Source organism: Myotis lucifugus, unplaced genomic scaffold (assembly GCF_000147115.1).
Source record: "Myotis lucifugus unplaced genomic scaffold, Myoluc2.0 scaffold_520, whole genome shotgun sequence".
In the NCBI taxonomy this organism is placed as follows: Eukaryota; Metazoa; Chordata; class Mammalia; order Chiroptera; family Vespertilionidae; genus Myotis; species Myotis lucifugus.
Genome location: NW_005871568.1, coordinates 450,391 through 461,287, shown reverse-complemented (window position 1 = coordinate 461,287; position 10,897 = coordinate 450,391). Strand labels below are relative to the sequence as shown.

Below are 10,897 nucleotides of genomic sequence, written 5' to 3'. Positions count from 1 at the left end.
GGTCAGGGTGTCCCTGTACCTGTGACCCTACAGACCGCTCAGGCTCGGGGTCCCTGGATCCACCTGAGGGTCAGAAAGCCCCGCCTGAGCTCAGGAACCCACTCTCCCGGACGCGCTAGCCCACATTCGCCCCCTGGGCCGCGTCCCTCCTCCGGGTGGGAAGGCTGAGAACCCGCAGGGGAGGGCATCCTGGACTGAGCCGGCTAAACAAGTGGCATGGACAGCGCCTCCCCTCCTCCCCCAACACCCACGGCTCCTCCAGCCGTTGAAGGAACCCTGGTCTCTGACCCCGGCCACGAGAAGCTGGTGCTGCCAGCATGGTGCCTGCAGGCCCCACGTCCTGTCCACTTCACGTGGGGACAGTGCATGCCTGTGACCGCCCGTGGGCCTCTCCCGGCTCTGCCAGAGACCCTGCCCCCGCCAGCTCCAGTGCCCAGGCGCCCTTACATCCCACCCCGCCTTGGCTGTGGGACTGGGCAGGCCAAGGGCCTCCCTGAGCCTGGCCCTGCCACCAGCCAACTCAAGATAATGGAGCGCTGGTCGTGAAGGGCTGCCGAGAGGTGACCGTGTAAACACACACAAAGCGTCTGCAGCACCGATGAATGCGGGCTCCGCTGTCGTCACCGCTCGCCCTCCAAAGCTGGGCGCATGACAAAACCTGAGCTCGCCAGCTTGGTGCTCGGCATGTCAGCGGGTCCGTCCTAATCCCATCCCATCGAGCACACAGGTGGTCTGAAGGGAGCAGGACAGCCCCAGGCGTTGGGCGGCAGCTACGCTGAGGACAGGACACCCCCGCCTGGAGAAGCCTGGATCCCGGAGCCCTGGGGCGGCCCTCTCACGGCTCGGGGCTCACCTGCCTCTCGCTGTGCTTGCCGTGGATCTCCACGAAGTCCTCCTGCACCTTCACGGTGAGGTCCTCCGGGGAGAAGTGCTTCACGTCCAGGAAGATGGCAAACTTGTCCCGGTCGGATCGGACCTGGAACCCAAACGCTTGTGTGGGTCTCCCTGGGCCAAGGCTCGGGGAGGGGACTGGCTGCTGTGGTCCCTGCCGGGCCGGCCAGAGCGGCCAACGTGGAGTGGCCGGCAGCTCCGTCCCCAGTTACCAGGACAGACACTGCAGGTCACAGCGCTGGCCTCTTCTTAGACACACGCAGGGGACCAGGGACCGGGGCTGTGTGGACACTCGGCTGACAGCCAGACCTGGGTGCAGGGCGGTGGTGTCTGCGGATGTCTGGTTGGTAGCGGGCCCGCTGGCTGGTTGCAGCCGGGCAGCTGCTGTGGGATGGCTGGCTGGTTGGCTACTGGTTGGCTGGCTGGTTGGTTGGATGGGTAAGGTTGATTGTTGGCTGGCTGTCTGGGTGGGTGGACCTAGCACCTGGACTAAAGCCGCTGCCCTGGCTTCCCCTGGCCGCCGTCAACAGCCTGGGGCCCTGTCCTTTCCCATCGACTGGCCGCGCCCAACAGCCCACGAGGTGGCCGCCACCTGCACACAGAGCACTTCCGGGCGCTGCTCCTCACGCAGAACCTGTGTTTAGGCTGTTCTGGCCGCTGGGGTAGATCCGTGTGTGTCAGCTCTGGGCAGGCCTGCATTCAGACCAGGGTGGGGACTGCCCAGCCCTCAGGCCGCATAAGGCCCCTGGAATCGTTTGGTCTGGCCCTGCTACTAGTAAGGCATTAGGGGTGAGGTCATGAAATGTTCGACCAACTAGAGCAGGCTAATTTTTAAGTTGATCATTCTGTATGGCCGAGAGTGATGTTATAAATACTCAAATGGCCCCTGGCAGGAGAAAGGTCCCACCCCTGGTTTAGACGGTGGGCAGACCTGGCACCCAGCACTCCGGGCTTGGGGTCCGTCTCGGGGAGGGAAGACGGGTGGCTCTCGCTGCCTTTCCTTTGGGCCTGGCCTTGGGCACCTGGGCCGGTGCGGGATGAGCCCCCTCTCCGCTGGCCGACCAGGGCTCCCCGTAGGCCCTCTGCTGGGGACCTGGGCAGCACCCCCCACCCAGGCTTCTGCTGCTGAACACACAGCTCGCGTCGGCCATCGAACTTGCCTTGGTGGGGTTGCTCTTGGGGCTTCCAGCATGTGGTTGGTGCATTACAAACCACATATGGGTCATGAGCTGATGGAGGAAAAGACAGCGGTCGGGTCCAGTCTGGCTCCCTCTCGACCCCTCTCCGGAGGCACAGGAGTCTCTGCTGTAGGGGGCGCCCAACGGGCCTCTGCCGTCAGGAGGGACTGGGGCGAGGGGGGAAGTGGCCCTGCAGCTGTCGCCATGCACGCCACACAGTGAGAGGAGAGCTCAGAGCTCCAGGGCAGCCCTAGGAAATCCCAGCCACTGGTCCTCCAGGCACCCCGCCAAGCCCTCCCCGACCACCCGCCTCACCTCAGAGATGCCAGAGTCCAGCACGGTGCGGAACAGGGACTGGCGGTAGTAGGGGCTGACGGTAGAGGACAGGAAGGGCAGCAGGTCGCACTCGAAGAGGCCCTCGCCGAAAAACTGGTCGAAGAGCCGGCTGGGGTGGAAGGGGCCCAGGGCGCGCCTGAACCAGGGGTGCTGGATGGCGATGTCCATGGTGGGCGTCGGGGCTGCAGGACCCGGGACTCAGCAGGCCTCTGGGTGGCACAGTGGGGAGCCGGGCGTGGGGCCCTCCCTATATACGCCCGGGACAGGATGCAGGCGTCAGGGGATTCGTCCAAAAGCGTGAGCTCATGGGGGAGGCTGTCCAGTCAGCAGAAACGGGGCCTGGCTGAGAGCCCGGGCACTGACCTGCAGGCACCCCCAGCAGCGGCTCTCCTAGCGGCTCTCGGCCCCTCGCCTGGGGGACAGTGAAGGCTCATCCCTGCCACCGGATGCATTCCCGCTGTCTGTCTGTGTGGTCCTGTGTGGTCATGGCCACCCTCCTTGTGGGTCCTCAGACCCGTGTCACAGACGAGGAAACTAAGACACAAGGCTAGACACGTGGTCCCCGACCCCACAGCTACCAGCTGAGGGCACAGTTTTTCAAAACAGAATTACCTCTATCACTTCTTCCTGCCAACAAAAATTATGCGCATTTGTAATTTCTGTCTCAGGAAAGACAGGAAATACCACGCAATGAAAGGGCCTGTCATTCCAGTGGGGGGGGGGGGGTCCCTATCGTGGCATCTGTGTGCATCCAGATGGGCCGGCAAATTCACTGTTACGAACGTGGAACACCCTTGGACCTTCCTCCATGGGTTCACCCTGGTGTCGACCCTGCTGATGTGTCCTTCCTGGGCATGACGTCCCTTAAACCAGGACCCCGTCAGGCCTGCCACCGTCAGCCAACACAGTGATCGGCAAGACCTGGCCCCTTCTTGGCTTCTCTATGGCCTGCCCACTTATCGCTCAGGATGCCTTCCCCGAGGGGACCTGCCACCCATCAGCTTTTTTAAAAAAATATTTTTATTGATTTCAGAGAGGAAGGGAGAGGGAAAGAGAGATAGAAACATCAATGATGAGAGAGAATCATTGATTGGTTGCCTCCTGCACGCCCCCTACTGGGGACCGAGCCCGCAACCCAGGCATGTGCCCCTGACCGGAATCGAACCTGGGACCCTTCAGTCTACAGGCCGACGCTCTATCCACTGAGCCAAACCAGCCAGGGCCATCCGTCAGCTTTTAGACTTTTGATGTTTCCCGGTGTTAAGGCTTTTGGTGTTTGTCGGTAGCGTGGCCTCTGGGGAGCGTTGTACTAACTCACACCCACCCACAGCAAAGGAAAAAGCCGTCCCCACCCCCTGGGAGCTTGGTGATGGGCAATCCAGACGGTGAGAAGTTTCTTATTCATCTTTGTGCCTCCCCAGGTCAATCCATGTGTGTAGAACGCACGCACCGTCACGGCCACCCTCGCAGGCCGTCCCCGTCGCAGTGTCTCCCAGCCCCGCTCAGCCTGCCCTCAGCAGCTTGGCATTCTGCAACCTGGGCGCTGACTCGGTCCCCCTCACACAAAGGCTGCTATGTGCTTGGTCTGCAGGATTCCCGTGAGGCCAGCAGTCTGCCGCGCAGGCACAAAGCCCAGCACCTGATTTTCCACTCCAGGGCCCAGCAGGGCTCACCCACAAATCCGCACTCTGTAGGCGATGGGCATTGCTGTGGGTCAGCGGGAATGCATTCAGCTAACCCGACTCCGTGAGGTCGGCAGGCTGTCTGGACAGCCCACTGCCAACCCTACCACGACCCACCATGTCCTAGAAGCCGGCCATGCCCTGCCAGCCCCTTCCAGGACAATCATTTAGCTATTTATCCATCTATCTTTCATCTATCTATCTATCTATCTATCTATCTATCTATCTATCTATCTTTCATCTATCTATCTATCTATCATTTGTCTATCCATCTGTCTATCATCTGCATATTTACCATCTATCTATTTATGTCATCTAGCTAGCTAGCTGTCATCTGACCTCCTTCTTTGAGAAACTCAGTCTTTGTTCTTGGCCTTCCACTGACTGAATGAGGCCCACCCATCATACAGATTATGGCGGGGAACCTGCTTTCCTTGGAGTCACTGACTTACACGTGAATCTCATATTACACACCTTCACACGGCAGCATCTAGACGTGTTCGACCACATAGGTGGGCCCCACGGCCCAGCCAAGGTGACACGTAACATTAGCCATCACTCCTGGGGGACCTCGTTGCTGTTCTCAAAGCCGTGGGGAAGGTGAGTGCTAGAGCTGAGGACAGGCCCCCTTATGTTACGGCTGCTGAGAAGTCGCCAGAACCCACAGCAGCTGCGGAGAGATGATGGTGGTTTACGGAGTCGGTTTCAACCTGCTCGAGCTGGGAGCTGTCTGGGGACTCCCACGTGAGGAGAAGAAACACAAGCGGCCCCTGGCGCCTGGAACCAACCTGGCCCTCGTGGCCAGACCCAGTGGGTCCCTTGGGATGAAACCTCCCAGACTCAAGCCCAGACAAGGCTGCTCCAGACGTGATGGAAGGAGGCATAGCTGGGCCGCTGGTGATTGTGTCCAAGCCCAGAAGCAAGGTTGCTGTGCACTCACAAATCCCACCCACCTCCTCTCTTGCTAATGACGACCCACACTTCTGCTTTACCCGGCAAACTTGCCATCGTCCAGTCAGGTCGCCCATGGCCCCACCCGAACGTCTCTCCATGTTGCTAAGTCCAGCGTCTGTTCTCAGGCCTCTCCTGGTCTGGCCCCTGGGCAGCTGACCAGCTGGTCACTCCCCCTTCTCAACGTGCCATCTCCACCAGGCTTCTAGGGCCCACGGTTGTGGGAAACTGATATAGGGTTAAGCCTCGGACTGACCTGCAGGCAAAGTCACAAACAAGTCCTACCTTAAAGGGCACAGTCCTCTTAGCATAATTAAGCTTGATCTTATAACACTCCCTAGATCTTATCTGGGAAGCTAATGGGCTGAGGAAGTGCAAGAACAGTGTAAACAAGTGAAACTCACAAGAACTGTGTAACTATGGTAACCACTACCTTGTTTACCCCTCACTATAAAAAGCTTGGTGAGGCCTGAGCACAGTGGAAGTCCTTCCTCTTGAGTTGGACTTGCTCGCCTGGTCCCCCATATTCCCAAATTATCTTGTGTCTTTTCTATTTCATTTGTGTGCGGCTCCACTTCCAGACCCGAACCCTGAACCACGCAGGACGTGGAGGGAAACACTTACGACACACGGTGTCCTTCTCCTCCTCCCACCTCAGAGCTCCCTCCTCAGGGTCTTCTCCTAGTCCCAGCCATCAATATTGGGGTGCCCCAGGGATCAGTGCTTGCACCCCTCTCCTTTCTATCCACACTCCTGCCAGGTCAATCTCATCAAGTTGAATTCTCCAAATGCTGCTGGGTTCTGAGCTCCCCACTGTGTGTCTGTCTGGGGTGTTTGTTATGCAGCATTACCACAGCATTACTGACTGATACACAAGGACTTCCTCCCATGACATTTCACATCCTCCTTCCCTGTTTTAAGTTTATTCCCTAACGTGCAATATACTTATTATCTGCCTTCCCTGCTAAGAGGTAAGCTCTATGAGGACAGCAACTGTTTTGTTCACCACCAGATCTCTGACACTCCACAGAGGAGGCATTGATTGGATGGATGACTAAATGGATGTGATGGGTCTGACATAGAAGTCTTGGGTGCAATGGGAGCCTATAGGGGAGCCATTAACCAGGCCCTCGAGGTCAGCGTGGGCTTTCCAGAGGAAGCAACAGCAATCTCAGGCGGCCACAGGACCCACCAAGAGGAGGGTCCTAGAGATTATTCCTGTCACCCAAGTGGGGAAAGCCACCTGGAATAGGTAGGAGTGGTGGTGGTCATAAGGAGAAGGGGAAACAAAATGACCCATGTACATGATCAAGGCTCATTCATCAGGCCATCAGCACAGCGGGAGAGCTCTCTCCCATGAGTCTGCCTCTCAAGCCACTTCTGTGTAAATACTGGTGTAGCTGCATTTTTATAAGCAGCTACTATGCGCTATGCTAACTGAACACAACTACAAAAAAGGCAGCTCCTGCCTTCAGAGAGCCTTAGCCCCATAGGAGAGGCAGACTGTCAGTCAGGGGGAAACATAAGCAATGACAGAGACAGGACAGAGACAGATGGGTGCCGAGTCCACACTTTGCAGGGCAGGCCAGTGGGCCGGGAGATCAGGCTGGGTCCATGCTGCAGGCTTGAGGCAGAATTTCTTCTTCCCCAGAAAAACTTGGGTTTTGATTTTAAGACCTTTTTCTCTTTTAAAAAATTTTTTTAAATTGATTTAAGAAAGGAAGGGAGAGGGAGAGAGAAACATTAATGAATGATGAGAATCTTTCATTGGTGGCTTCCTGCACTCCCCCTACTGGAAAATTGAGCCTGCAGCCCGGACATGCGCCCTGACCAGGAATCAAACCATGACCTCCTAATTCATAGGTCGACGCTCAATCACTGAGCCACACCGGCCGGGCTTAAGACCTTTTCGACCGATTGAATGAGGCCCATCCGAAGAACCTAGATTCGTCGCTTTCACTTAAAAGTGGTAGATGTTAATTAACCACATCTACACAAGACCTTCCCAGCAACATCCAGCTGAGCGATTGAACCACTGGGGACGGTGTAGCCTGACCCTCTGTGGTGGTGATGGTCACACAGCAATGTGACTGCACTTTGTGCACAGAACAGTACACTAGAAAGGGCAAAACACTGCATTTTACATCATGTATATTTTACAATTTTGAAACACTGACCATCACAGCTCTGATCCACGAGTGTGGATGCCTGGGGACCACCCAGGAGGGGTGGAAAAACTCACCAGGAGCCCAGAAGACAGCCCTCACACCAGGGATGGCTGTGGCTAAAGTCGGTTCCACGTTGCAAACCTCATTTTGCAGCAACTGCTGAGCTGTTTTCAGGAGACACAGCGATGGGTGTGTCCCCATCTTCCCCTCACAGCACAGCCACAGCTGGCTCTCTTTCCCATTTTTAACCAGCTGTTCAGCAGACTCATGCCCCCTCCTAGACGACTGTGCCCTCACCCTCCGACCCCTCTGATGCTGGCGCCTTCATTCTGCTTTGGCAGCTCTCCCGAGACAGAGTCCGGCTGGCAGGGGTGCCGGTCCTTGTCTTTGACCATCTCAGGACATAGTTTAGGGCCAGAGAGGAAGGGAGAGAGAGAGAGATAGAAAACATCAATGATGAGAGAGAATCAGCTCAGGTCAGGTCAGATTTTGCAGCAACTTAAATCTTAGCACCAAACTTATACGGGGAAAAAAAAACAACTTTCCGGTTTATTTATTTATTTATTTATTTATTAGCGGGGAAAGGAGCATTGATGTTGTTTATATCAAATGTCAGATCTGCAATAAATTATAATTACAAACAGGAACACCATCTCATTTATACGAATGGAATTTGAAGTTACTGGGGGGAAAGGACATAGAATTCTTTTCCATTTGGAATGACAAGGCTTATCTATAACAATTCAACAATTCCGGCGACTCTGAAATTTGTAAATAGCAGGGGAGTTCACCGTTTCTTTCTTCACCTTCACCTTCTGAGTTTTATCCAGAAGATCTTTGTGTGTTTGAATTTTCTGTGCAATGATGAACAATTTCCTCTCGCATTCAATCCGCTGTGTCAGGCAGTTATATTGCTTTTGCCTTTCTTTAGCTATCCGCTTAAGTCGAGTCTGATGAGGAACTCCTTTCATTTCTCCTTCTGCAAGGTCTCTATGCGGGAGGGGGGTGTCTATTAAAGACTCTGTCCACTAACTCCGGGGCAGTTCGCAGGCGAGTTGCAATGTCAAACCGTTCAACTTCCTTTTTAGTGTCAAAAAAGAACACATGCTTATTCTGTTGCTTCCCCCTGGAAATCCAGCAGGTGGAGCTCTTTGTCTTTTGATTTCCTTAGCTTCCGCAACCCTTTTCATTTCTATATATTTGACATCCTGAGTTCTCCCCAGCTTCAGCTGTTCTGGAGTTACTTCTTCCTTCGTCTCCGGGATAACATGAACTCCATCGTGGAGTTTAACTCGAGTCATTTTATAGTAGAATTCATCTGGATTTTTTTCAAGAGCTTTCTTTCGAAGAGCTCTGAGGTATTCTTGCTTTTTCCAGGAGTCATTTGCACGAAGTTTGTAATCTTTCTTTTTCTCCAGCAGGCCCAGATGTTTTCGAAAGCCAGGCTGGCTTCGCTCTTGGTGTTCCAGCTGTCGGGACGGCTGCCTTCTGAAAAGCTGATGACATAGCTGCTCACGCCTGGGAAAGTTCAGTAGACAACGCTGGTGCCTCACCACTTCAGTCTCTCGGTCCACTGAACCTACAGGAAACAGGCCTAGCCGCCCCTTTCCGTTTTTAGAATTTTTACATTTCAGAATTCCAAATAAGGGACTGTGGATCTTTTCTACCAGAAAATCAAGGTCTTCAAAGAGCCCACAGTCAATATCTAATTAGAGCCCAATTCAGTGAGCCCAATTCAGTGATAAAAGTAGCTATTGTTAAGTGCCAAGCTCTGTACCACTCTCAAAGGCAGGAGTTACTAATCCCATTAGTAAACTAGAGGCCCAGTGCACGAATTCGTGCATGGGTGGGGTCCCTCTGGGTGGCCTGCAGGGATCAGGCCAAAACCCGCAGTCCAAAGCTGCCTGCAGCTCCTACCTGCCGCTTCCGCTCATCCAAGCCCCACTGTGCCTGCCGCAGGCTCATGCCCAATCAGTCCAGATCAGGAGAGGCTCACACTCCCACAGCAGCACTCGCCAGCCATGAGCCCTGTGTCTGGTGCCCTCCCAAGGGGAGTGGCCTGCAGGATTGGGTTGAAACCGGTGCTCTGACATCCCCCGAGGGGTCCCGGATTGTGAGAGGGCGCAGGCCAGGCTGAGGGACACCACCGGTGCCCGATCGGCCAGGGAGGGACCATGGAAGGGCTACAGGGCATGTCTGGCCCATCTTGCTCAGTCCAGGTCAATCAGCCAGAACCCAGCAGCAAGCTAACCTATCAGTTGGAGCATCTGCCCCCTGGTGGTCAGTGCACATCATAGCGACTGTCTGCCCCCGGTGAACAGTGCATGTCATAGTAAGCAGTTGAGCAGCGATAGCATATCATTAGCATATTATGCTTTGATTGATTTTTCAGTTGTTCTGCCGTTCAGTCTATTTGCATATTACCCTTTTGTTATATAGGACTAGAGGCCCGGTGCACGAAATTCGGAGGGTATGTCCCTCAGCCCAGCCTGCACCCTCTCCAATCTGGGACCCCTCAAGGGATGTCCGACTGTCTGTTTAGAGATGTCCGACTGGCCGGTGTGGAATCGGGCCTAAATGGGCAGTCAGACATCCCTCTCACAATTTAGGACTGCTGGCTCCCAACCCCTTGCCTGCCTGCCTGCCTGATCGACACCTAACTGCTCCCCTGCTGGCCCAATTGCCCCCAACTGCCCTCCCCTGCTGGCCTGGTCCTCTCTTGCTGCCCTCCCATGCAGGCCTGGTCCCCCCCCAAACTGCCCTCCCCCTGCTGGCCTGCTTGCCCCCAACTGCCCTCCCCTGCTGGCCTGATTGCCCCCAAATGCCCTCCCCTGCTAGCCTGGTCCCCCCAACTGCCCTCCCCCTGCTGGCCTGGTCCCCCCCAACTGCCCTCCTCCTGCTGGCCATCTTGTGTCCACATGGGGGTGGCCATCTTTGTGTTGGAGTGATGGTCAATTTGCATATTACTCTTTTATTAGGATGGAAACTAAGTCCAGAGAAGTGCATAACCATGTGCTATAGATGGACTGTTTATAGCTCCAGAAATTTATTTGTTAAATTCTAACCCCCAATGTGGTGGCATTGGAGGTAGGGCCTCATGAATGGGGTTACTGCCCTTGTAACAGAGACCCAGGGTGTTCCTTCGCCCCTTCTCCCATGTGAGGTCACAGTGAGAAGAAGAGGGAGGAATCTGCCGGTGCCTTGATCTGGGACTTTCTCCAGGACTGGGAGAAATCCATGTCTGTTGTCTAAGCCCTCAGCCTGAGCTAAGACAACAGTAGAGAGGGAGAGAGGGAAAGAGAGAGAGGACAAACAAAAACATCGATTGGCTGCCTCTTGCACATCCCCTTCTGGGGATCAAGCCCACAACCCGGGCCTGTGCCCTGACCAGGAATCAAACCGGCAGAGGGGCTGCTGTGGTCATGCAGGACACCCAGCATGGCCAAGAGGAGGAAGAGCAGAGATGGTTGAAGCAGCCAAGGAATTAGAATGCGTGAGGGAGTAAGGGAGTCAGAAACCCAAGGACAACTCACATGGTTGAGGACCTTGTCAGGTCAACACAGCCCTAATCTCCTCTTCAGGACGCTTGTGAGGTGGATGACTGACATCCACTCCATCTGTTGTCAGTTGATAAGCAGTTGGTATCCCAGCTGCTGAGAGCCCCCACTGGGGCTCACGGATGAACAAGTGG

The 10,897-nt window shown here is 55.2% G+C and overlaps 1 protein-coding gene and 1 pseudogene across 2 annotated transcripts in view; both read right to left on the bottom strand.

The window, feature by feature from the left end:
* The window catches only part of CRYAA (crystallin alpha A), a 3,644-nt gene extending 879 nt beyond the window's left edge, over positions 1-2,765 (bottom strand). Inside the window, exons 1-3 of one of the 2 annotated variants that reach the window (XM_014446243.2) lie at positions 2,385-2,765; positions 2,052-2,120; positions 854-976 (exon numbers count right to left, since the gene is read on the bottom strand). In XM_014446243.2, coding sequence (XP_014301729.1) covers positions 854-976; positions 2,052-2,120; positions 2,385-2,573 — 381 coding nt within the window. In that variant the 5' untranslated portion in view covers positions 2,574-2,765. The remainder of the gene's footprint in view (positions 1-853; positions 977-2,051; positions 2,121-2,384) is intronic. The other variant, XM_006103906.3, reaches the window with a different exon arrangement.
* A 5,026-nt stretch (positions 2,766-7,791) lies between these two features.
* Positions 7,792-8,880, bottom strand: LOC102431432 (annotated as a pseudogene).
* Between the last annotated feature and the right edge of the window lie 2,017 nt (positions 8,881-10,897).